The following is a 26,431-nucleotide window of genomic DNA, read 5'->3' on the forward strand; positions in this document are numbered from 1 at the left end:
ATAGCACATATATAACAAGGTTTAGATTTAATTTTTGAAACCTATCATATTATATTACTGATATGTTTATAGCTTTTTCACAAATACTTAATGATTATTCTCAATAGTGCTATCTAATGCAATTATCCTAGTTAATATTATTACATGTTTGTTAAGGAGTTGTTCCCTGGATAGTGATTTTTTTTCAATTCTAGTTTGTGTGATGACTATTGTCTACAAAACAAATAGTCATTAATGATTTCTGGTATGTTTGAATTCATTTGAATAGATGTTTCTTAGAAAACTCATTTTATTTAAACCCTTTTGATAAAAATTTTTAAAAATTTATTTTGAACGGTTGTCAAACACTTATTATTATTATTTTTTTAATAGCTTGTTTTTAACTTAGATATTTGAAAATGTATTCTGAACAAATCTTTCATCTTACAGTTTAGTAGATATGACAATATTTTTTAAAGTTAAATTAGCCAAAGAAATTACAATACAACTTCACAAGATTTAAATAAGAAAAACCATGTAGAATAAGGGAAAGTAAGTAGAAAGTTAGAATGTCCCTCTTTCAAGGCCTTAGTTGCTAGATTGTGAGCTAAGTCATTGTGGGGTCGGAACATGGGAAAAAGGAACTTCACCTAACACTTGCATCGAATCTTTAGCTTTTTAAGGAAGAAAGCAACTTTGTTTACATCAAACTTATCTTCGTTGATCAGTTTAACTACATTCAAACGGTCAAATTTTATTTGAATGAGTTTGCAACTCAGATGATAATACCTCAACAAGTCCATTGTAAAGTAGTTGTACTTCAAAAACTTTGATCTCTGCAAAAGGAAATGCAATACATGCTAACTAGGCGAACTTGTCCTAAATAATCACGAGTCACCCATATCCAAGATCCCTACACATAATAAGTATCCAAGCAACAAATCCAATTTTTGTACGTGCCTTAGTAGAATGAGCCAACCAAATGCTTCAACTAGAAAACATGAAATTTAGACCCTAAATACTTGCACAAGCATTCACTCCGTTGTTCATAGGCTCAATACAGATTTCTATCTCGAAAATTAATAATCCAAATTTCTTTAGTCATGAACTTTACACATAAATACATTCTAATGCTCAATCAATCTTAAACATAGTGTGTGTCTAATCAATTTAACGAGACTTCATGTTTAATAAGATTAAAAAAATCAAATATTAGTTGATCCCCAAATACAAATATAAATTTTATGCCTAATAAATCGATTAGATATAAATTGATATTAACAATTTTTCGTCTTAATCAACTTGTTAACTCTAACCTACTCAACATTTTGTAACTCAATTAACTAACTTAAATACCCAAAATTCTTTAATTGATATATATTTATATAATTATTAATAATTAAGTTCCAAAAACAAATTAAAATAACTTCATCTTTTTAATAGTTATTTGATATTTTGTCAAAATAAATAAACAAGTAAATAAAATTGCCACCCAACAATATCGTTCGAGAACTAACGAGAGAAGACACGAAGGTGAATAGAGCGAAAATAAATTTCTCCAGACAATTCTCGAATCTTCGGCCAGTGGCTATAAATTATCACCTTATTCGATTTCCTCACCAATCGAAATTTCCGTATCAACAAGATCAATCGAAGCGCTATCAAATTTCCCATCCAAGTCGATTTTCAAGTTCTTCAAACCAAAACCTAAGAAGATGTCGATGATTCCAAGCTTTTTCGGTGGCCGACGGAGCAGCGTCTTCGATCCATTTGCCACGTTCGACCTCTCGGATCCATTCGATTTTCACTTTCCTTCTTCAATCTCATCTCACTTTCCCGAAATCGCTCGAGAAACTTCAGCTATAGTGAACGCTCGTGTAGATTGGAAGGAGACGCCGGAGGCTCATGTTCTGAAAGCCGATCTGCCTGGACTGAAGAAGGAGGAAGTGAAAGTGGAGATCGAAGACGGAAAAGTGATTCAGATTAGCGGCGAGCGGAGCGTAGAGAAAGAGGATAAGAACGAGAAATGGCATCGAATGGAGCGAAGCAGTGGAAAGTTTAAGAGGAGATTTAGGATGCCGGAGGATGTGAAAATGGAGGAAATTAGGGCATCAATGGAGAACGGAGTTCTAACTGTGACGGTGCCTAAGGCGGAAGAAAAGAAGGCGGATGTGAAGTCTGTTGAGATTTCCGGCTAAACAAATTGAGAATGTTTGAATGGATTTTGTGTTTTTGGTTATTTTGAAGATGTAAATGTATTGCGTTGTGATTTTGGAATCATAATCTTAGTTTTTCTTTTTCTATTGAGATTGCTTAATGCTTAGACGCCAAATTGTAGTTCATTCTCTCTTAAAATCTCCATTCTGATATAGTATTTTGGAAGTTAATGTCAATCCTAGTCTGAGTTGCTATTTCAAACTCTTACACAGAACTATTTCAGTTTGGACATTTCTTTTCTGATTTATAGACTTTTATTTTGAAGTACAAAATTTCAAATTAACATATATAGTAACTTCTTAGAAAATTTGTAAATATATAATGAAATTCATGGGTGATAGATTTCTATGGCCGTAAATTTTAATGTATTTGTTTTAGAATGTTGGTACTTATGTGTTATTAAGTTGTTCGCATAGGTGATGTAAGTTTATCTTCTTTTTAATTATCTACTTTTTTGGTTTGAATTTTAACTTTATAAAATTACAAGGAGATAAGATGTTAGGGATAGGTTCTGTCTTGGCCACTTTTTTGTTTTTCTATAAATTAATTATTATTAACACGATATATTTTCTTAGTTCTTTATCTATCTCTAGCCTTTTTCTTCATCAAAATTATTCATCTTGGTTATCTCTCTATATGGTAAAATCTATTCATTATAATTACCTTACTATTATATTTATATATATCATTCTTAGTTTATATTCTTTCATGTTTTTTTCTTTTGTTTTGACTTTCTTTTATCATTCTTTTTTTTTTAAAATCGGAAACTGACAAACATATATAACACTGATTAAAACATAGAGTATGTATTGAATTATATATAATCCGAGTCTTAAATATAAACATCGACCATGGAGTGGCTATGATCGAATATCTAGTATATAACGTATAGTATATAAATATAAAACATAGAGCATAGAACGTCAAGTAGCTATATCTAGTATTAGAAATTAGAATCTAAGTGGTTTTTAGAGATGAATTAGTAAATGCTCGTGATGTTGAGTAAGTATAGGAGGTTAATTTTTATTCATTCTTAACAAAATTTTATTTGGTGAATTGCACAATTTTTTCTATTTTAATCATTTTTTATTTATGACAGTTATCAACTTAATTTCTATAACCAAGAAAAACTGTTAAAAATAAAAAAATTAACAACATATAAAAACGATGATTTGTTTAATAAATATTCTTTTTTCTATTTTTTTAAAAAAATCCCTACAATTAATTTAACTCTATTCCATTAATTAATAGATAATAGGTTAGTAGATTGAGAGTAAGTATTAGTGATAATAGGTATCTTAGTTGGTATGACTTTAGTTGCTCAACTCAATTTTTATATCATTATACAGTATCACAAATTGAATTCCAAATTTAATATAAAATACTACTATATACTTAAATATTAAAGTATAGAAGTGTTACTTATTACCATTATTTTCATTTACTTTTAATAACTAAATTAAAATTTTAATTCTTTTGGACGATCCTCGAAAAAGAATATTATTTTTATATAAATTTGTTTAATATAGTTTATAGATATTTTGAATCTTCTCCTTATTTAAAAACATTAGTTAATTTTGACATATTTATTAAAAATTTAAAATTTTAACATTGTTGATGATTAAATTTAGATTTAATGGTTGATAATATTTTTAAATATAAAAAAATTAAATTAAAATTGAAAAGATTATGAAATTGAAATCTTCCGAACACATAGACTGATTTTCCACCATAGCAAGACATTATCCACGAACTAGAAGGCCTTGGAAGGTCCTAGAAGCTTGGACTCTGTTCCAACCTCCACCAACTACGCCTTCCTTTTAACCCCATCTCCACTCTTCTTCACTTCAAGTTCACTCTCGATTTTGCCGGCGGAGCTTTCTGATCCTGACCAACAATGTCCATAATTCCAATCACCGGTCAAGACGGCCGTGTTTCCAACCCTTCCCCTTCGAACATCCTCAATCGCTTCCCAAATTTCCCCTTCCCTCTAGATCTATGGCACGATTTCCCTTTCCCTTCCTCAATCTCCGATCCCTTCTCTTGGGGAGCCACCGTCAACACTCGCCTCGATTGGACTGAGACCCCTAACGCTCACGTCCTCAGAGCTTCCCTTCCCGGCTTTGGCAGTGAAGACGTTCTCGTCGAGCTTCAGGATGATCGGATGCTTCAGATCAGCACTGAAAGCGGTGGTTTTGTTAGTAGATTCAAGATTCCGGAGAGTGGGAAAATTGAGGAGTTGAGTGCGTTTATGGATTTTGGGGTTCTCACCGTGTTTGTTCCTAAAGACGAAGATGATCGGAGTGGACGCGATGTACGAGTGGTGGAGATTACTGGGGAGTAGAGTTCGCCATTGTAGACAAGTAAGACTCTGAATTTCAATGTTGTGTTTAGGATGAGAATCTGCTTATGATTGTATGTGGTATTGTACTTTGAAGTTGGATTGCTCACCATGTGTTTGATAAAATGTTTCCGTGGCTGTGGTAGTGTAAATGTATGGATTCTATGTTTATCTTAGAATGTAGATTTGTATCAATATAAAATTTGTGACGGTTTTCTACTTCGATTCCAATTTTCACAAAAAGAAAAAAAAAATGTTTGTTTAAAGGTTAAATTTGTAATTATTTGTTGGAATAGGATGCTCCCAAGGACGTAAATTATATACGTACTTGCTATCTTTATATTTACATTATCTATGATCTTGGCCTTAGTTTTAGAGAAGTGAACTCCCAAATAAAATTGTTGTTAGCGGAGTAAGTTTGAGTTGATCACGTATAATTGCTTTTTTTTGTTTTCTCTTTTGTCGTGTTCGTAATATTACTTATTATTTGGAGTAGTGTATCTAGTCTTTTGACTTCCACTTCACTAATAATTCCTAGATTTCAAAAAGCATACGTAGATCATGTTGATAAAAAAAAATCTCATGCACTAACTCTAAATTTGTATATACATTTTTTTAGAGTAGCTAAAAGTCTATAAAATAAACGAGAATAAACGGTTGAGTCAAATCCACTTCGGTTGTCCGCAGCTCGAAATGATGTATGTAAGCAACGCAGGTGGCATGACGCATGTATGTAAGCAACATTCGTGGTATTGCTTGGCCATGCATGTTTGCATGCATGTCTGAGTATATTTGTGAGCAATGGCGGGTTTTATAGATTATTAATAATAGAACTTGGTTCAGAGGAGTGGAAAGACAGTCTTACTGCTAAACTAACTTTTGAAATTGATATTATATAAGTTTTTCATATATATGTAACATAAAGAGTATTAAAAGCGTAATCATATTTTAATGGAGGTTAGTTAATAGGACCCTGGAGGTCTATCCAAGAGTTGAGCCTATTGAAGGGTGAAACGTGTAACAATTCGAACAATAATAGCTCAGGTGTTGACAGTTAAAATAAAAATCACTAATAGTGGAAGGAATGTAATGTTGCAAGAGTCAAGCCTATTTAAGGGTAAAGCTTGTAAGAACTCGAGTAATAATAGCTCGAGTGGATAATAGTTAAAATAAAAATCAATAGTAGTGGAGGGAATGTAATATTAAAGCTATTGACAAGTAAAGGTGTGCCAAAAAAACTTACTATTTTTTATTTTTGTTGATAGAGTCATTTTCAGATTTGATTCTAACTTGAGTGTCGAGGTGCAACGAAACATCAGTTATTCCTTTTTGAAAAATGTTGGTGTGATTTTTGGTATGGATAGGTTATGGACGTTTATGATTCTGCGTGACAATTCAATTTTATGATCTAAATAAGCCTCCAAATATTTTAAGAAACAATTAAACACTAAATTAAAAGCTCAAAGGTCTATTAGACATTTTGAGAGTTTAAGGACTTGTTAGACAGAAAGTTATCAAACATTTTGGGAACTTGTTAGATACAAATTTAATAAATTTACTAGATACTTCTTATAGTTCATGAACATGTTAGGATACAAACATGAAAATTTAAGTTTAATAACTAAACTTGTAATTTAGTCTAGTCTTTGATAGATTGTCTGTCACAAGGTGGTTGATAATTTTACGTGGAAAGATCGTTGAAAATCCAATACGATAGTGATAGGAAGATCTTTAATTCCACGTGAAGAGGTGGACACAAAGTCTGTTTTATTAAATCAATGATGATATCATATCGTCATTGTAAAAGTTTACAAATAAAAGATATAATAAGAAACTTTAATGGTCTAGCTCAACAATAGTTATGATCATAATGGGCTAACAAGCTCTGTCAAGTAAGCGTGTGAGTAGCCTTGATCTTCTACCTAAAGGACATAGGTTTCAATTTTCTCCTTGAAATTCTTGGTTCTTTCTCTCATCTCTTTACTTTCTTCTCCCACCATTAGTCTTCTAATTCCCTTTTCAATCTCTTCTCTCTCCAACCCATTTTCCAACTGAATCCCCATCCTCCAAACATAGCTTAAATACCTTGCAATCACTTTGATAGATTGTCTGTCATAAGATGGTTGACAATTTTATGTGGAAAGATAGTTGAAAATCCAATTAGATAGTGGTAGGTAGATTTTCAATTCCACATGAAGAGGTGAGCACAAGGTCTGTTTTGTTAAATCAATGATGATATCGTAAAAATGTCATCATAAAAGTTTACAAATAAAAGATATAATAAGAAACTTTAATGGTGTAGCTCATCAATAGTTATGATCAAGACGAACATAGTAGGCTAACAAGCTCTGTCAAGTAAGTGTGTGAGTAGCCTTGATCTTCTACCTTAAGGACATAGGCTTCAATTTTCTCCTTGAAATTCTTGGCTCTTTCTCTCATCTCTTTACTTTCTTCTCCCACCATTAGTCTTCTAATTCCCTTTTCAATTTCTTCTCTCTCCAACCCATTTTCCAACTGAATCCCCACCCTCCAAACATAGCTTAGATACCTTGCATTCACTTTCTGATCCCCAAAACATGGACTACACAACATAGGAACTCCCTCACTCAAACTTTCCATACTAGAATTCCATCCACAATGGCTCCAAAATCCCCCAACAGCCCTATGTGCCAACACTTGTTTCTGAGGAGCCCATTTCACAATATATCCTCTCCCTCCAATTGCCTCTCGAAAACCTTTAGGCAATGCCTCGATCCACTCTGAGCCATGAATTGCTCCTGGTTGAACCACCCACAAGAATGGTTGCTGGCTGTTGGCTAGCCCCCATGCCATTTCTCCAAATGCCTTCTCATTCAATGAAGCTATGCTCCCCATGGCGACATAGATAACAACATTGTCTGCTTGCTCGTCGAGCCATGATAAACAGTTGAAATCCTCTTTGAGTACACTCGTTTGTGCAGAGATAATTCGATGTAAAGGCCCGATGGGAAAGATTGGGACTGTGGATTTGTTTCTGATTTTAGCCATGATTGAATCTTCGAGCCATTCCATAGTGTTCCAGATGATGGCCTTGGCTGTGGTGGGTGTTTCCATATTGTACGTCTTTTTCATCAATCTTGAGTATTTGGTGAAGTCTGCTGTTAGTGAGATTGGGAGATCTTTGAATCTCAAGGGATGCAACTTTGGTATTGGATCCTGTAACATAGATTTTGTAATTGGGAATCAGCATTTCCTTTCATTTTCTAATAGAAAATCTAAAGCAAATTACCATCCCATCATCATTGAGGCGAACAAGAGCCATTCGAGCCAAAGAAGTAGCAGCAGAGGTAGTTCGCAAAATAAAGCTCCTCAGCTTCAAATCACTAGCAATTTCTTCACAGAAGAACATGATCTCATCATGAATAACACCGGCGATGACCTCACTAGAATCCTCCGCCTCAGCTGCCATCAGTTTGCACATTTCAGCTTCGAAACTATCTCTGCAATTAACATTGAGTTCCAATAGAACCGCAATCAAATCCGTCGGAATCGCTTCCTGCGCTGCGATTCCATCGTCCAAATAAACGAATTGAAAATGCGGGAAGTTAGAAGCATTGGGAGAGTTGAAGCGAGTGTGAGCGATTGTAATGGAGAAACCGGCGACGGTGTGGAGGAAAGTAGCGAGTTGAAGCATCGGAGTTATATGGCCTTGGTACGGACATGGGACCAAGACTATACGCCGTTGTTTTGGAATTTCCGTTTGTTTAGCTTTCTCCATTGAAGTAGTTTGAAGTTAATTGTGAGATTGAAATGAAAAGGAGACGAAGATGATGTTGTGGGGAATAGAATATTGAATTCAATTTTAGGAATCCATCAATTGAGGTTTGGTACTCACTCCATTGGTGTTTGCCGTTTGGGTTTTTTCGATTTCCAGGATTCCATATTTTATTTTATTTTAATCCACAGTCATTGAATTTTGCAAACCACATGTTTGGCAGAAAGTTTGATTTTTGTTTTTAAAAAATTGTTTTAAGATTTGGTGGTAGAGAATGCTTCTACAAAATATAGCCACATATACGAATACACACTTATTAAACACAAATATTTATGCTTGCAGATACTTTACATTTGATGTGATTAATATCCGTATGTACCTATGAAACAGTATTCACGAATGCAAACATTTGTCATAATCAAGAAAATTGTTTGAAGAAAATAAGAGTTTCAAACAAAAATTAACGTAACACACACATGTATAGTTCAATAGAGGTTTATGAAAGATAATTTAGGTTAATATGATCTAAAAGGATATAATAAAATCAACAAGCTCTTTCAAGTTACGAGAACATGACCCACCTTCCCTTAAACTATCTTCAATTCTTCTCTTGAAACCCATTGCTCTCTCTCTCATTTTCCTCCCTTCTTCTTCCACCATCAATTTTTTAACACTCTTTTCCACTTCATTTCTATTCAACTCATGACCTTCCAAAGTCAACCCCACCCTCCAAACACAACTGATATACCTTGAGTTTCCTCTTTGATCTCCTGAATAAGGCCTACATAACATTGGAACACCCTCACTCAAGCTCTCAAGTGTAGAATTCCAACCACAATGACTCCAAAATCCACCTATAGCTCTATGGGCCAACACTTCCCTTTGTGGAGCCCAACCCACAATGCACCCTCCATCTCCAACCTTCTTTTGGAATTCTTTCAAAACGAATCCTGTCCCATCTGAGCCTCGAATGGAGCCAGGGCGAACGACCCACAAGAACGGTTGGTTGCTATTAGCCAAGCCCCAAGCCATTTCTTGAAGTTCTTGGTTTGTTAAGAGGGCAATGCTGCCTAAGCTGACATAGATAACTGAGTTGGGGGGTTGTTTGTGAAGCCATGAGAGGCAAGTGGAGTCTTCACTGAGTAGACTTGAAGAGGATGAGGTTGGGGAAATCTTGTGAACTGGGCCTATTGGAAAGATCGGGACTTGGTTGCAAATTTTGGTTTTGATTTGGGTGAATTCAGATGGTTCAAGCCATGGGATTGTGTTCCAAATCACAGCTGAAGACGTGGTGATACTGTACATCTTGAGGATTATTTTTTCCATTTTGGAGATATCTGAATGGACTGAAAATGGCAAGTCCTTGAATCTCAAAGGATGGAGATTTGGTACCTCATCTTCCATGGATCCTGTTCAATAGTGAAAATTTGAGGGGATATTAATTCATAATTTTTCGAGTTTTGTGAACTGATTCCTCCTGTGCAATAATTTCTTTATACATGTGTTTGAAAACATCTTTAAGATCGTTTCCAAAGAGATTCTACATTTTCATGGAATCGGTATTGAATTACGACATTTGTTCTATAGGTTAAAAAATGTAATTGACATATGGGGATTTCCATGCATTATAGGATTTCCTTATGGAGGGTATTTCTAGAGTTTGGATGTCATCTTAAAATGGTTTTCTAGTTTTTCGAGTTTAGAGCATCTCATCTTACATATTTTTAGCCGTTTTTTTTCTATATATGTAACATTTGTTAGTTATATTGTAGTTCAATTATCACTTTTTTAAGCATATATTCAAACTATATCTTATAAAAGAATTAAAATTATGAAAAGTATTATTTTGTTGAGAAAAATAACACACACATATATATATATATACACAAAAATGCACCTCCAACACACCCAACAACAAACTCACAACCACAAAAGACACCAAAACCAAACAAACAAAGAAACAAGTAAAAAATAACAAAATCAAAATTTTAAGAACCTTAGACTGGAATTATTGAAAAATGAAAAAAGAATCACAGTAAGTAACTTTTTTAAAATCCACTCAAGATTGGAAAATAAAAATGCATTTCGATTGTCCAGGGAAAAAAATATGTTTTTTAAGAATATATTTTCTTTTAAACAATTTTTTAAAATGAAATTAAAATATAAACACTTAAATGTTTGGTTTTCCTCACAATTTGATTTCGAGTATTTTCTTTAAAATAAATTGCTTTTCAATCTTATTTTTTTAAAAATATATTTTGAAAAGTTATCAAATACTTCAAAAAAATTTTAAATATTTTTTTGTCAAATTAAAATACTTTAAAAATTAATCCAAACACATTTTAAATTTTTGAAATCCTAGGTGTCGCCTCATAGATTTTAAAAAGATATTAAAATGGTTAAAAATAATATATGTAATATCAATCCAAAGTGCATTTATTTTAAATAGCAGAATCGTCCAAAATAAATATAATAAAATAAAAAAAAGACAATAATTGTTTTTATCACTTTTTTAATATTTGTAAACAATTTGATCAAATGAAAAGAACCCTAAGTTCAAGTTACATCAAATTAGTAAAGATACATAAGAGTATTTTTGAAACGTAATCTAAATTTAATATACCATTTAGAAGTCATAAAGACGAATACAATCATCAAAATATTCCCAGATACCCCCATAAATATTCCTACAAAGTAAAATAAATATCCTAAGCATCTTCTGTCTATAATTTTTGAGTATCTAAAGATTATTTTTACTATTTTTACATATTCAGAAAAAAAAGAAAAGAAAAGACAAATGACGATTTGGTGGGACATTGAGCGTTTGTCATTATAGTTCTTGTGGATTATAATAGTCTACCTTTAGAGTGTAAACTAATAATTGATTGTACTTAAATGATAAATTATTTTAGTATGAATTTAGGTTTTCGAAAATTAAATTCAAGAGTACAGATTTAATTGCATTACGAAAATATTGATCAAAATAAAAGTTATATATATAGTCTGCACCTTGAATTATAGGAAGACAACCCTCTGCATGAAGTTGTAGAACGACCCGCCGACTGATACACGCCGCTATGCTAGTTGTTCGAACCACCAGACTTCGAACCCCAAAACCACTAGCCACTGCCTCACAAAAGTACATGGCCTCATCGTGTATTACACACACGACATCTTCGACGATGTTGGCCATGACTTCCTCCAAGCTAGTCTTGCAATTATCATTGATGGCGAGCAACACCGAGGCCACATCCAAAGACACGATGAGGTCATTAGAGAGTCGGTCGTTGAGGCGGACGAACGTGAAGTACGGGTGATGGTTAGGGTCTATGGAGTTGAAGAATGTTTGAGCAATGGTTATAGTGAAGCCATTTTGGTATAGGTATGTTGCTAAGTGAAGCATTGGGTTAATATGGCCTTGGTATGGACATGGCACCAGCAGTAAACGCCGTCGTTTTGAAATTTCCAATGTCTTCTCCATTGTTTTTTATTCACATCAAGAAGAAGAAGAAGCAAAAAAGGTTTAGGGTTTGTTATTAAGAAGGGAGCTATCAAAACAATATATATTAATGAGTCACCTAATAACCTAAAGCGCATTGGGGTCGGCTGTTGTCTTTTTGTTCTTGTTATATACATGTGCTCACAAAATAATTGACTCTACAAAATAATTGCCCTCTTGTTATTTTTTATTGTTCTTCTTTTCCCTCTTCTGTTTTCTTTTTCTTTTAGCTTTCTCCTCTTTGCTGCTTCTTGTTTTCTTCTCCTCTTCACCATCGTTTTTTTTTATGGTTTCTCTTCTTTGTCTATTTCTCTTTTTATCGTCTTCTCCTTCTCTTCTTCTCCTCTTCTCCCTATTCTCCTTCTTTGTTGGAAAACAATTTGTTTATTCAATTATGTATGTATTTATTCCCCCTTTTTTAAAGTCTTAATCATTTTTTCTTATATTTATGTACGTATTTCTTTAATTGGTGTTCGAAATTGATAAGTGAGTTTGATCATCATCTTTTCCTTCTTCTTTTTTTTTTGTGAATTGCTCATATTTATTATTTATTTAAATTAAGGCTACGATTTGTTCTTCCTTATATCTTTTATTTGTTTCTTATCTCTTTTACCGAAATTGGTAAGATGTGTATCAAAAACACATCAAGTGTATCAACAAATATATCAAGTGACGCGTGAAAATGTTTTTGTTTTAATATCTTTCAGGGAGAAATATGAGTGATTCGAAATAGCTCGAAAAATAAATAAAGAACTACATTACAAAGTCATCCTTAATCTTAAGGACTAATCTTCTCAAATAATTAAAGAGAGAACTGTTATAAGAAAATAAATGACAGTGACAAAGCTATGGTGAAGAGTGCTAGAAAACTTAATTAGCTTGGAAGTAAACATCTAATGATGCTTCAAGTCTTGTCATTCCGACTTATTTTCATATCATAAATTCTCTATCTAATTTGTCTTCGTTCATGGAGAAATATATAGATTCCATTCCGAATCAAAGGTTTGAGGACGTGGGTTCTGTAACAAAGGAACCTTCCACTGAGGTCCTTCCTTTAGGTGCACTAACCTCTTATGTTAAGCCATGGAGTTGCACTTTATGGAATTCCATGCCTTTGTTCAAAAATAATACTTGCATTTGAAGCTATTAATAGCCGTTATAAACAATATCTGTAATACAAACGTTTATTGAGTAAGTATATTGTTTGAAGAAATATGAGTTTAAAACAAAATTCACATCGGTACATACTTGGTTAGAATAGATGTTCATCAAGGAGAGAGGTTGATCTAAAAAGACATAATGAAATCAACAAGCTCCTTCAAGTTACGAGCACATGATCCATTTTCCCTTAAACAATCTTCAATTTTTCTCTTGAAATCCACTGCTTTTTCTCTCATTTTCTTCCCTTCTTCTTCCACCATCAATTTTCTAATACCCTTTTCCAATTCATTTCTATTCAACTCATGACCTTCCAAAGTCAATCCCACTCTCCAAACACAACTGATATACCTTGAATTTCCTCTTTGATCTCCTGAATAAGGCCTACATAACATTGGAACACCCTCACTCAAACTCTCAAGAGTAGAATTCCAACCGCAATGGCTCAAAAATCCACCTATGGCGCTATGAGCCAACACTTCCTTTTGTGGAGCCCATTCCACAATACACCCTCTATCTCCAGCCTTCTTTTGAAATTCTTCCAAAATGAATCCAATCCCATCCGAGCCTCGAACCGAGCCAGGGCGAACGACCCACAAGAATGGTTGATTGCTATTAACCAACCCCCAAGCCATCTCTTGGAGTTCATGGTTTGTTAAGCGGGCAACACTGCCCAAGCTAACATAGATGACTGAGTTGGAAGGTTTTTTATGAAGCCATGAGAGGCAAGCGGAGTCTTCATTGAGCAAACTTGAAGAGGATGAGGTTGGTGAAATCTTGTGGATTGGACCAATTGCAAAAATAGGGATTTGGTTGTATATTTTGGTTTTGATTTGGGTTAATTCAGATGGTTCAAGAAATGGGATTGTGTTCCAAATAACAGCTGAAGAAGTGGTGAGATCGTGCATTTTGTGAACTAGTTTAGTTGATTGGTAGATATCTGAATGGGCTGAGACTGGTAAGTCTTTGTATCTCAAAGGATAGAGATTTGGTACCTCATCTTCCATGGACGACCCTGTTAAATTATTGTGAGAATTTGAGAGATTATTTTATATAATTCTTTTAAATATTCAGTATATATATAGAGGTATTAGATAAAATATACTATCTTTTCCAGTTTAACTATTGTTAATTAGATGGGATCGACTTCTTTTATCATATTAGATAAACATAGAGTTCTAACTATCTCATAACGAAAAGAAATAACATCCATCCTACCTAGCTATCTCAATAAAGAGTTTTAAGCTGTTTCTACTTTTTATTTAGATGTTATTTTATTCTATATGAGGTTTATCTTTTAACTTGAAAAACCAACCATATATAGTTTATTAAATCTCACATCTTGAGACTCCACTTTTATAAAAAAAAAAAATACTTTTCTTTTGAAAATGTATTGTAATACAACTTGGAAGTGGGAGATTTGAACTCGGGATCTCTAGTCCTTAGGTATGTATACAGGTGTTAGTTGAGTCGAACTCATGTTGATCCATAAATGTATTCTGATATTTAATTCTTTTTGTTGTTATATATTATGCTCACTTTTGGTTCTTCGGATGTTATTTTTTCAAATAATTTTAAGAGTTCCATAAAATTAGTAAAAGTGAATTTAATTTTTTTAATAAAATAATAGACATCCTTCAAAAGGAAAAGAAAAAAAAAAAAATACATTAACATCAAAAGTGGGAAAGTGAGGTTTCAGGGAAAATAACTAAAGGTATAAAAATGTAATATCTTAAAAATTAAACCTATCTATGAAACAAACCAAAATAAAACTTGAACACTACGCTAATAAAAATGTGATATTTTAAAACATGAAGACTTGCCCAAGAATTAAACTCAAAATTCAAGAGCAAAATTATTAAAATTACATTTTGAAACTTATGACCAAAATCAAAATCCAATAACTTATAAAGAGTAAAAAAGAGGTACAATAATGAAAATGAATAATAATAAATATCTCCATACCTTCATCGAGTAGAGGAAGTCGACCCTCCGCATGAAGTTGCAAAACGACCGACCGAGCAATACACGTCGATATGCTGTTTGTTCGAAGCACCAAACTCCGAACCCCAAAACCACTAGCCACCTCTCCACAAAAGTGCATGATCTCATCGTGTATTACACACACGACGTCTCTAAGGACAGTGGCCATGGCTTCCTTCAAGCTAGCCTTGCAATTATCGTTGACAGCGAGCAACAACTTGGCGATATCCAAAGATGCGACGAGGTCATCAGGTAGGCGGTCATCGAGGCAGATGAACGTGAAGTCCGGATGACGATTAGGGTTTAGGGAATTGAAGGATGTGTGAGCAATGGCTATAGAGAAGCCGTTTCGGTGTAGGTATGTTGCTAGATGAAGCATTGGGTTAATATGGCCTTGGTATGGACATGGCACAAGTAGTAAACGTCGCTGTTTTGCAACTTCTCTTATCTTCTCCATTATTTCTTTTGTTTCTTTTTCATCCACAAGAAGAAGAAGAAGCAAAATTAAGGGTTTTAAATAATGGAGCTTTGACAGCTGCTAACACAACCTAAACGCACTACACAGGAGCTGTTTTGGTTTTTTGTTCTTGTTGTTATATAATTTAACATGCATGTGAAGGTGCTGACAAAGGGACTGTGTCTTCTTCAATATCATAAAAAAATTAGGTTTAAAAGAATTTTTTTTTAAAAAAAAAGTGTGTCGGTAACGATTTAATTTTTATATTTTTTTAAAGTTGTAACAATTTAATTCGTTAAGTTTTATTAAGTTACTTAACGAATTAATCCATTATTATACTTTATACGAGATTTGATTTTTATAAGTGAAAATTTCATTTGGGTGTAGATTTTTGTTACTTAACAAATTAGTTTTTAGTTTATAGTTTATATACTGTTGGAGTTATCTTGTCTTTTTATTTAAAAAATAGGTAAAGGTTTTAGTTAATTAAAGGAAAGATAAAAGATCAGTTGATCTTTATCTAAAGAAGAAGAAAAAAGATTTTCCTCGTATATGGGAATCTTTTATCGTAAAGAAGGAGTTCTTCCGTTTTTTTCAAAGAAAAATCTTTTTTGGCTCTTTAAAATGATAGAAACCAAATCACTATGAAATATTAAATTATGAGAAATTTTCATAAATATAACAAACAGGTAAAATATTTACAATCCGTGTAACAAAACGAAAAAATTCATAAAGTTGACTATTTTTTAAATATTTCAGGTTTGTCCTCCCCTTTTATCGTCTTTCTTCTACTCTTTCTCTTCGATTTTTTTTCTTCCCATTAACTTTCTTCTCTTCCTCTTCCTCTTCTTCCTTTTTCTAGACGGTCTTCTCTTCCTTTTTTTTTCAAATTTTTATTTAATTGGTTCAAGATCGTGTATCAAATAAAAAAATCTATTTTCTTAACTGTTATTTGGTTGTTCAAGATTCTATATTAAATATAAAAGATCTTGAAAAAACGTCAAAACAAAAGAATCTTTATAAAAATCATTTAGATTTCTTCTCTTCCTCTTCTTCCTTTTTCTAGACGATCCTGTACAAAGAATATTAAAAAAATGGTTTGGCCAAATATAAATGATGTTGAAATCAAATGATTAAATCTAAACCAAACAATAAATCTAAACGATATGTACCAAATATACTATGTCATTGTTAATGGTGGGGTTGATGGAGCATTTTTGGTATCATCAATTGTGGCCTATGAATTTTTGCTGTTTTCAGAATTATTTTATACATTGTAAATATTTTATCGTTTTATTATATTTTTTAAAAAACTTCTTAAATTATTATCCAAAAAATTTAAAGACTAAACATGGTTGTAATTATAAATTTAAAAGTTGCATTAAATTGCATTTTTTTTCTATTAAAAATTACGGGGTTAGAAATATTTTTTAGTCTAGAAAGTTATTCGGTGTAAAAAACATGGATTAAAACTTATATATTCTGGTTAAAAATAAAATTTAGAAAATCAACTAATGAATCAAGTAGTTAATTAGCGTAGTAAAAATTAGATCATCACAATCTTAAAATTTCATTTTTAGTCTTTATATTTAATTTTCTTTCTATTTCTATATATTCTTAAAAACGTTTGAATTTAAAATTTACTAAAAAAAGTATTTATAGTACTTAAAAAGAAAAACTAAACAAATACTTATTATAAGATGATTAATTTTAAAATAATTTTTTGAAGTTAAATTATGAATCATAATAAAATAATAACATACCAGTCATTTTAGAAAGAGGCAATTTGAATGATGTTGTTAGGAAATTGAAAATTTTAAGACAAAATTTTTATTTCTTTATCCCATAAGAAAATTTGATGCGTTAAAATAAGATTTGATTGATTAAAATAAAGACAGGATATTGGAAGGTGGGCAAAGGAATTTGATTGGATTTATTTGGAGGTGAATCCGTGACATTAGAGAAAAAAGGAGACAAAGTCCAAAAATTAGAAAGATGAAACTGTGTAATTTTGTTTTGGTATGTGAGTCACGAAGTTGTAGTAGTGAACTAGGTTGAATTTGGAGGGATGGAAATTTAGATGTTAATTAGTTAATGTTAATTGATTATCTCAATGTAGAAATTCAAGTAATTAATTCTCTCTTACATGGAAATTTAAAAAATAGACATATTTAAGACTTTTTCTCAAAATATTTTTATCTAAAACAAATATCTTTCATAAAATATTGAGGTTCGTCATGGTACTAACAATTAAGTGGTGGAAGATCAGACAAATCTAAATTTAAATTTTGATCAACTTTCGATCTACTAAATACTCCACTCCCATAAACCAAGAACCCCATTGAATATCCAGTTACTGCCGCTAGCAAAACTCCAACATTATATGACATGACGGCCAGCATGACAATGAAAGCCAATCCCACCCGAACACCGTATAGGATGGTCTGAACCAGGCCGGCAGTGAGGTTGCCAACGACGAGAGTGGTGAATTTAGTGTGTGAGAGCCATTCCACGGTGAAGGCGAGAAGAAAAACAAAGATTAAAGCAACGGTGTAAGAGAAAAAGCTCCGACCAGGCCAGCCGACGAAGAGGATCTCCACCGTCTTTCCCCAATAAAATGTCATGTGGGTTTCCATTTTCATTGTGGTCCTTCTTGTTTGGATTGCAATGAAATAATGAAGTTGGAATTGTACTGTCAAACAAAGCTCTTGAGTGTACTACAAATTTGCTAGTACTAAAGCTTCTTTTTGCTTATTTAAAATTCTATTTGAACACTTAAAAAATGTGTCTAATGAAATTTCGGTTCCAAATGAAATGAAATGATGCACTTAGTTATTGAGATGTAATAATATTTAAGATTAATGGAAATTGAGGGAGAGTATTGGGAAGTTAGAGTAATTAAAGATGGAATAAATATCGTAAATGGTAAACAGGGGAAAAAAGAGGATTATACGAAAATTTATCGAAACATAATAAATTTTATATTACAAATAGTCCAATGTCTAAACTTATTTTTTATTCCATTACATTACAATTTCATTTAATTATAGTGTCCACCAAACAACTCTTAAGTTATTTTTCTTAATTAAGTCATCCCAATATGACAATAGACCATTATCCATGTGCATGCACATCGGTTAGAATCTCACTCTTTTGGATTTAAGTTTTTATGAATTTCACTCGCTTAATTTTCTAGCTGTCACCAATTGGTTTAGGTTTTTCTAGCTCTCACCTGTTTAGGTTTTTGTTTTTTTTTTTTTTTTTGCTTCTCGACCCATACCTTTATTTGTTGTTCTATAGTAGTGAGAACTAGAGTCGAGAGTCGACATATGTAAACAATAATTTTTAGAGAAAAAAAAATGTGTGTTTTCAAAAGTTTGGACAAATTTTATATTGAACCAAAAAAAACTTTCAATTGTGTGTCAAATAAGTTTTTTATATACACAAATTACATTTAGAAAAAGTTAGATACATGTATTTAATTGAAATTTTATAATATGTGTAGAGGATACATTACTTCTAAAAATTCGAAAATAACAACAGTATTTTTCTTTTTCTTTTTTTTTTTTTAAAAAAAACAAGCATAATTTTTTAAAATAGAAAATTTATAAAAACATCATTCTTATTGTTTTTAATATACAAACCAAGAAGGAAGTTATGCCTCATGTTTAACCAATTGTTTTATATTATTCATGTTAACTATTCTTTTTTTCTTTCTCAAATTTCAATTCTAGCCTTTTAATGTTAAGATTTTAACAACCCATTCTTTTATATATCAAAATTTAATCAAGGATATTTATGAAATAACCTTTTGCAAAATATGCAAAAAAAAAAAAAAAAAAAAAAAAAGAGAAAACAACTCTTCCCTATGTATATTTTCCTAATTTTAGGATAGCTATTTGACAAATTTGTCTATTAATATTATAAAGCAAAATGTGTCAAATAGATTCGAAATTACTAAATATGTTTTTTTCTTTTTCTTTTTCATTTTTTTCCTTATATGGAACTCTATGTTTGATTTCTTATCATATATATACTTTTTGACTTACTGCTTAAAGAGATAGAGCTAATTTTGTCTATAATTTTATATCACAAGTCTCCTTAATAAGCACAAATTATTATACTAAATCTTCTAATAAGCCATTAAATTAAATTACAAATCTAGTCACCTCGATCCTCAATTCCACATTATTATTCCACATCGATTTGATTTCTAAAATTTTAAAATTACAAATTTATTACTTAAACTTTCAATTATTTTTTATAAAGAAAAACCTCATATGCATCAAAAGCAAAATCAAAAGTTTACATATAAATATTTTTAGTGACCTATGCAAAGTTAAGAATTCGAAGACTTAACTATTAGACACAAAATAAAAAGTTGAACATTTTATTGAATATTCTTAAGAATTTGAGAACTCGTATATACATGTCAAAATTTAAGAATAAATTTGTAATTTAATTAAATAAATAATATTACTAGAAAAAGCTGGTTGTTTTAATGAAAAAGCAAAAGATTTCAATAAAAAATTTAGGTTAAAAGCCATACAAATTTTTAGTATGATTTAATACCCAAATCTCCTTAGTGGCCAATATGAATCCATGAAATAGCTAAAAAGTTTGCTTTTCAAAGAATATAATGACCACTACTCATTGGAGAATTATTTGGAATTGAGATATTATTTATATGCAAAGTGTAATGTGTGATTTGTCTATATGTGTAGTACAAAACTTGGAAAAAATTGCAACATCTAGTACAAATAATTAGATAGATTGGAGAGTTGATAAAAAAAAAATTAATTGGTTTATTAAAGTAATATTAACCTCAAATTGAATTTGTCTATTTTATTTTGAAGTAAAAGGAATAAATTACTTGATGAGAAATTTTAAGTTTTCGTGATTTTGTTGTAATTTTTTGGATTTTTAAACCTATAGAACTTCTCAAAATTTTAAGCATTTATTGTTTTTATTTTGTTAATAATATATATATATATTCTAATGTTTTTTCTATTTCATTAAAATTATTGGTCAAAGTGATTGATTTTGGAGACAACAATGAGAGAAAATAGAGAGAAGCGAAAAAGATGTCGTTAGGATTTCTCAAATAATCCATACATTACTTGAATACTAATTAATACTAAAGTTTATATATTATTAGGCTTTTTATGTAATATTAAACGAATACGGTTAGGTTTAGTGGACTTGAGCTAAAGAAAAATTTAATCGAATACTTTTTTTTCATTTTTAATCCTTACTGTAGTCTATTTATTTTCCCTCGTATCATTTGTTAACATAAAAAAATAATAAGTGATTTTTCTCCTTGAACCAAAGTTTCCACAAAAAAATTGTGTTTGTTTTTCGTCTCCTTTTTCAATAAATACTAATATAATTACATCAATTCTAAATACTTTACTAAAGTCTTTCGTTAGAAAATTAATTTTGACGATTTTAATAATCTTAGAAATTAATCAAATAGTTATCTTTGCAACCAATAAATTGAAATAAAAAAATAGTTAATAAATAAATAAAAGTTTAAATGACCTACTTGATGGGTCTTTTGCTTTATTTTTTTATATGGAAAAACAAAAGTGAAATATAATAATTAATTTAGAAAAGGGTGCAAAAATTAAATTAATTAGAGAAGGTTTCTTTTTCTCCTAGACATATAGATTAAATATAACTTTTAATTAACATGTTTTTAGAAAATTTTATGAGAAATAATGGCATATTAATCATTTAAATTTCATAATTTTTACCCAATTGTTTATTTTGACTTTATAGTACAATTAATTTTATGTACCATTTTAATTTTAATTCGGTTTACTCATTTTAACTTCATCTAAGATTCAATAAGAAATATATTTCAATAATTCATAAAACAATTAATCAATTCCTTATATTTTGAGATTCGTTTTAAATATACTTAAAGAAAATTTAATTCGGGATCTCTCGTTTGTTAACAATTTTTTTAAAAAAAGCTATGTAATGTTACTAATGTCTTAAAATTTATAGAGAAATTAATTAACAACTTTTATATTTTGAGTGTAAATTACTAATGGAAGAAATTAATTTTAAAATTTTTTAGAAAAGACAAATTTTAAAATTGATCGGAAATGTTAAAGACGTTTACAAAATTTTGAAGGGATAGAGATTAAAATGGGACCAAACAAAAATTACAATATATAAAAAAGTAGTTTAATTATCACTTTTTTTTTTTTGATACGTCTCTACTTTATATAACTTTTATTGGAAATATATGTTAGAATGTCAAACAATAGTGAAATTTTCTTTGACTTGGGTGTTAATCGTATTGTCGGTCGGTTGTTCCTCAAGGTTTAACACAACTTTCTATACCTGTATGTTTGATTGGACGAATAGAGGCAACAGCGTACACTTATTAAAACAAATCTGGAAAGATACACATACATATATGTTCATATATTATACGCGTGCGTGTTTACATAATTAAATCATAAATATTCAAGGGGCCAATTCAACGGACGTCCAAGTCCAAACCAAGCTCGACACAATTTTTGATCCAAAGAATCAAGCCAAAAGGTTAGGTCAATCCTATCAAAGTCTAAACAATGTCTTAAACCCTTAGGATGCGTTTGGGGGAAGGGTTGATTTAGGGAAGGGTTAGTGTTAAGTTAAACCTAGTTTTATCATAACCCTTGTTTAGGGGAAGGGTTTAAAAATGTAGTTTTATGATAATATGTGTTTGGGGGAAGGGTTAGGTGGGAATAGTTAATGGGAATTTTATGATAAAATGTGTTTGGGGAAAGGGTTAGGTGGGAATAGTTAATGAGAATTTTATGATAAAATGTGTTTGGGAGAAGGGTTAGGTGGGAATAGTTAATGGAAATTTTATGATAAAATGTGTTTGGGGGAAGGGTTAGGTGGGTAGGTTTATGTGGATTTTGTGATAAATTTTATTTGGGAAAATTGTTAAATGGGTTGGGTTAATAATTTTTTTTTATGTGGTATAATTTTTTTTAAATTAAATTGTAAATATCATAAAAAAATTATTGCATACTTTTTTACGAAACCCTCAAATCCGTCTTATTGTCCTTTTTTTATTTGTTGTATGTGTAATGTTATTAAATTAGTACATACAGTTGCCCAAATTAAAATGAATTTCAGAACATATTGTGAGAAATTTATTACAATTAATTTTTTAGAAAGACAAAAAAATTATTGAATATTTATAATCGGCGATAGCGATGTCATCCTATTTTAAACGTATATAAGTAGTCGTTAAAACGCTTTGGGAAATTGTGACTATTTTCCTTCATTTAAAATAAACATTAGCAATGACCAAAATAAGTTCTTTACAATAGAAAATGCATAAATAGTCAACATCATAGACAAAAAAAAAGTAAGGAAATAATAAGCAACCCAGGTCCGTAGAAACATAAACTATCTCTCTATGTCTCGTAGGAGGACTCTACAAAATCCCTCCCTCTCATCCTCAAGCATGAGTACGAAACTCCGAAGGTCGTCCATACGAGACAAAAGATGCCTTTGCAATAACGCCCTATCCAAACTCGTAAGTTCTGGCATCTCACGCAATATGGGGAAAAATTCCGTACGCACATGGTTGTCATTTGCAAGGTTGCGTGCAGGCCACTCTGCAATCTGCCTGAGTTTTCGTTTGTTTGGTCGAGCGCCAGATGTATCGCTTCAACATCGAAGTCTCGCTGACTTCTCCTCTTCCTCTTCGATCCACTCGATCCGATCCTACCCTCTGAAGCGCGAGAAGGTCGGGATGCACGTACATCGTTCTGCGAGAGGTCAATTCATTGGCTGTACACGGGCAGGAAGTCCTCGTTTCCATCCCCCATGTCAAATCTGTCATATCCGCCACCAGGCTCGTTAGACTCCACGTCCGCGAATGGTGCGACACTGGACTTACAGGGGATAATACGACTTTCCACGAAGAATGACCCAACGATCCTTGAGAACACCGAACGCGCGCTCAATAACATTCCTTGTCGAGGAGTGCTTCATGTTGAAGTACTCCTTTGCATTTGTTGGCGCATTTGCAGCACCACGCCACTCTTGCAAATGGTACCGCTGGCCTCTGTACGGGGCGAGAAACCCCTCTGCGTTTGGATATCCCGCATCGCACAGATAATAATATCCTGTTATTAAATGGTTTGTTTATGATCTTTAAATAGGTAAGTAGGAAGGGCGGTGTTTTATTATAAAGAAGATATACCCTTTGGCACTTGTAGTCCATTTTCTCGTGAAAGCGCATCACATAGGATCCGCGAGTCTGCTGCGGATCCTTCCCAACCGGCGAGGACATAAACGAAATCCCCTTTCACGTTCTGAATGTAGGCAGATCTCCTGCGGGGACGTTGACCTTTATGTACGTCCCGTCTAACGCGCCAAGGCGAAATATAGTGAACTTCTATGATGCCCACCTCGAAACACTTCCAACGTTGATCATTGTAGTTACTTGTTACAGGAATAGGTCTCTTTATCAACTCCTCGTACAGTCGAAGAACAGCCAACAATACGATGTTAAAATGTCGAGATACTGTCTCACCGGACCGTACAAATTCCCGTTGGATGACGTGGTTCTTCATGAGCGAGGACGTGCAAGAACATTGCTACCATTTCCTCAACATCGACAATCTCAGTTGAAGAAAGACCAGCCACATTTCTAAGTAAATGGCATATAATTGCGAATGTTCGCCTATCCATCCGCGTGCTCTGCCGACACACAAGATCTGACTCATGTATCATGCGAAAGTAAGCAAGCTCCCTAATTCTAGGCGTGTATCGGGCGGTATATGTGGGAGACGCTTATTGTTGTTCATTAATAGCTCCAACGTTAGTAAAATCTGACGTTGGGCCAACGTGAATGCAGTTAGGACTCCAATAAGTGTTTGTTCATCCATTACAATGTATGTAAAGTTTCCTAAAAAACATGTACTAAGTAAATTAGTACAATATCGATATATATTGTGAAAAGATCCATAAACTTAGTAATATCCGTATTTAGTAAAACCATAAATATAAAACAAAAAAAATAGATTATGAGTGACGAGAACATTGAAAATGATACATAAAATTAACCGAACAATAGTTTGGAATTTGGAATTTGGAATTTTTATTTATAATTTTATTTTATTTTCAACAAATTTTACAATGTATTTTAGTTCTAAATTAAGTATTTTAAAAATAGAAATTAAATTGGTTGAAAATAAAAAAATTTAAACAAAACAGAGAAAAGGTTAAAAGAAAAGAAAAATATAAGAAAAAAATAAAAAGAATTCCAATAAAGACAACAAGTTTATCCTATTTTCTTAATATTTTTCAACTCAATTCCTTTTAACTAATTTTTCTTTTTGTGTTTTTTTTCTTAAAACACCCCTAATTTTTATTTTTCTTTTTTTAAAAAAACCGAACAATAGTACTTAAAGACATATTGAAGAAGTTTATGAAATGTGTATTCCCTTAATATAATTTAATTAATATCAAAAGTTGTGATTATATTGAAAAAACACTATTACTAAAAAGTTGTTCATATTTAAATTTATGATGATATTAAAAAAACACAATTAGGAAGGGTTGTTCATATGGAGTTTTTGATATGCATTACTAAAATTTTTACCGAATTATGATATTGAAATCCCCTTTATTATCATATTTTACCGAATTAATTGCATATTTTGTTAATTAAAATTGTTCTTACTATATACAAAAAAAAAAAAGTTAAAAAAGGGAAAATTAATAAGATAGAATATTTAACAAAATTAAATTGAATGTTCTATATACATATTATAAACCGAAATAAAATGTTCATTATAAAATTATACAAAACCGAAAATAAATAAATAAATAAAAAATACAGTATAGAAAGCCTACAAACGGCCATTACAAGAGTACCTCTTGAAATAATAAACTCGTTCGTCGCAACGTCCTACATAAGACAACAAGATGATTAATATTTGTACATAACACACAATATAGAAAGTATGAAAAATAAATATTACATATACATACCTTTTATGACGACAAATGTTACTCAACATGAACATTGAATGGGGAAACCGAAACAAGAAGTTTATTTTTAAATTAATAGCCTCAGAGTTTTGATTCCATTCAAAATAATGAATGGAATTCCATCATATTTACAGATAAAAAAGTAAAGGACAGAAAGGTATAGGAAAAAGATCATAAAAACATAACAGAAAAAAAGGACAATAACCTAAAAGAAAAGGAGGACATATATGCTAACACTAATGAACAATCAGCAAAGAGAAAAAAAGAAGTAATGTATAAAAAAAACCATAAGAGACATAAGAGAGTCAAAGCCTATATACTGAAAGCTATACCAAAACATACATTACAATAGAAGTAATGTATAAAAAAAAAACCATAAGACAGAACAAGGCAGAAGAATGGTGCAGGGATGGACAATGATGCGAATATGGAAACAAAAAAAATTACATATCAATACAAAGAAGCAAAAAACAAAATAAGGAACTATTCCCCCAAAACTCTTGTTCAAGTAAACATACATGATAAGATAAGGAACAAAAAAATTACAGAAGACAGAATAGAAAAAGAAAGGTGTAGTAATATGGAAAGAAACATAAATTAGAATATAAGGAATGTAAGAAAATACCATAACAGATAGCAAAGCAGAACAAGAGTAACACGGATGGAGAATGATATAAGTATGCAAAGAAGAAAATTACATACCAAAAAGAAAGGAGTAGAAGACAGAACAAGAAAGGAATAGAAATCCCAAGATGCGTGGTGAAAGAAAAGAGAAAAGGTGAATATATAGGGGTGGATGAGAGAAATTAATATGAATGAGCAAACACAAAAAAAAGAACCAGGGAATCTCTACAAATGACAGTGTAAAAGCAATGAAAAGTAAGAAATTTGGTCAAACCCTAACATTGGCAGTAACCTATTTACTACACAAAGTACATTGTCATATAGATTGAAGGGACAACACTTTGGAAATGGTAGGTTTGGGCAACATGAACACAATAAGAAAATAAAGAACAAAGTAAACCA

The 26,431-nt window shown here is 31.5% G+C and overlaps 6 protein-coding genes across 6 annotated transcripts; 2 read left to right on the top strand and 4 right to left on the bottom strand.

The window, feature by feature from the left end:
• Positions 1 to 1,494: 1,494 nt before the first annotated feature.
• On the top strand, positions 1,495 to 2,282 carry LOC103497112 (18.5 kDa class I heat shock protein-like). The gene has a single exon (XM_008459198.3). It carries the CDS (start codon positions 1,695 to 1,697, stop codon positions 2,175 to 2,177), a length of 483 nt encoding a protein of 160 aa, XP_008457420.1. The 5' UTR covers positions 1,495 to 1,694; the 3' UTR covers positions 2,178 to 2,282.
• A 1,811-nt stretch (positions 2,283 to 4,093) lies between these two features.
• Positions 4,094 to 4,540, top strand: LOC103497114 (17.5 kDa class I heat shock protein-like). Its single transcript, XM_008459201.3, has one exon. It carries the CDS (start codon positions 4,094 to 4,096, stop codon positions 4,538 to 4,540), a length of 447 nt encoding a protein of 148 aa, XP_008457423.1.
• Positions 4,541 to 6,267: 1,727 nt separating this feature from the next.
• LOC103497113 (UDP-glucose iridoid glucosyltransferase-like) lies at positions 6,268 to 8,613 on the bottom strand. The gene is made up of 2 exons (XM_008459199.3): positions 7,806 to 8,613; positions 6,268 to 7,732 (listed from the first exon to the last, which is right to left on the bottom strand). The coding sequence occupies exons 1-2, from the start codon at positions 8,292 to 8,294 to the stop codon at positions 6,857 to 6,859; spliced, it is 1,365 nt and encodes a 454-aa protein (XP_008457421.1). The 5' UTR covers positions 8,295 to 8,613; the 3' UTR covers positions 6,268 to 6,856.
• Positions 8,614 to 8,679: 66 nt separating this feature from the next.
• Positions 8,680 to 12,394, bottom strand: LOC103497116 (UDP-glucose iridoid glucosyltransferase-like). Its single transcript, XM_008459203.3, has 2 exons — positions 11,301 to 12,394; positions 8,680 to 9,700 (listed from the first exon to the last, which is right to left on the bottom strand). The coding sequence occupies exons 1-2, from the start codon at positions 11,770 to 11,772 to the stop codon at positions 8,817 to 8,819; spliced, it is 1,356 nt and encodes a 451-aa protein (XP_008457425.2). The 5' UTR covers positions 11,773 to 12,394; the 3' UTR covers positions 8,680 to 8,816.
• A 138-nt stretch (positions 12,395 to 12,532) lies between these two features.
• LOC103497115 (UDP-glucose iridoid glucosyltransferase-like) lies at positions 12,533 to 15,494 on the bottom strand. Its single transcript, XM_008459202.3, has 3 exons — positions 14,914 to 15,494; positions 13,039 to 13,963; positions 12,533 to 12,959 (listed from the first exon to the last, which is right to left on the bottom strand). The coding sequence occupies exons 1-2, from the start codon at positions 15,386 to 15,388 to the stop codon at positions 13,077 to 13,079; spliced, it is 1,362 nt and encodes a 453-aa protein (XP_008457424.2). The 5' UTR covers positions 15,389 to 15,494; the 3' UTR covers positions 12,533 to 12,959; positions 13,039 to 13,076.
• Positions 15,495 to 17,631: 2,137 nt separating this feature from the next.
• On the bottom strand, positions 17,632 to 18,012 carry LOC127144386 (copper transporter 1-like). Its single transcript, XM_051080294.1, has one exon. The coding sequence runs from the start codon at positions 18,010 to 18,012 to the stop codon at positions 17,632 to 17,634; it is 381 nt and encodes a 126-aa protein (XP_050936251.1).
• Positions 18,013 to 26,431: the final 8,419 nt, after the last annotated feature.

Source organism: Cucumis melo, chromosome 12, assembly GCF_025177605.1.
Source record: "Cucumis melo cultivar AY chromosome 12, USDA_Cmelo_AY_1.0, whole genome shotgun sequence".
Lineage (NCBI taxonomy): Eukaryota > Viridiplantae > Streptophyta > Magnoliopsida > Cucurbitales > Cucurbitaceae > Cucumis > Cucumis melo.

Coding starts and splice junctions, on each gene's coding strand:
- LOC103497114 (XM_008459201.3), top strand. CDS start 4,094: ATGTCCATAATTCCAATCACCGGTCAAGACGGCCGTGTTTCCAACCCT.
- LOC103497112 (XM_008459198.3), top strand. CDS start 1,695: ATGTCGATGATTCCAAGCTTTTTCGGTGGCCGACGGAGCAGCGTCTTC.
- LOC127144386 (XM_051080294.1), bottom strand. CDS start 18,012: ATGACATTTTATTGGGGAAAGACGGTGGAGATCCTCTTCGTCGGCTGG.
- LOC103497116 (XM_008459203.3), bottom strand. CDS start 11,772: ATGGAGAAGACATTGGAAATTTCAAAACGACGGCGTTTACTGCTGGTG. Junction 9,701..11,300: donor TTGTCTTCCTATAATTCAAG/GTGCAGACTATA, acceptor ACTATTGAACAG/GATCCATGGAAGATGAGGTA.
- LOC103497113 (XM_008459199.3), bottom strand. CDS start 8,294: ATGGAGAAAGCTAAACAAACGGAAATTCCAAAACAACGGCGTATAGTC. Junction 7,733..7,805: donor GCCTCAATGATGATGGGATG/GTAATTTGCTTT, acceptor TCTATGTTACAG/GATCCAATACCAAAGTTGCA.
- LOC103497115 (XM_008459202.3), bottom strand. CDS start 15,388: ATGGAGAAGATAAGAGAAGTTGCAAAACAGCGACGTTTACTACTTGTG. Junction 13,964..14,913: donor ACTTCCTCTACTCGATGAAG/GTATGGAGATAT, acceptor ATAATTTAACAG/GGTCGTCCATGGAAGATGAG.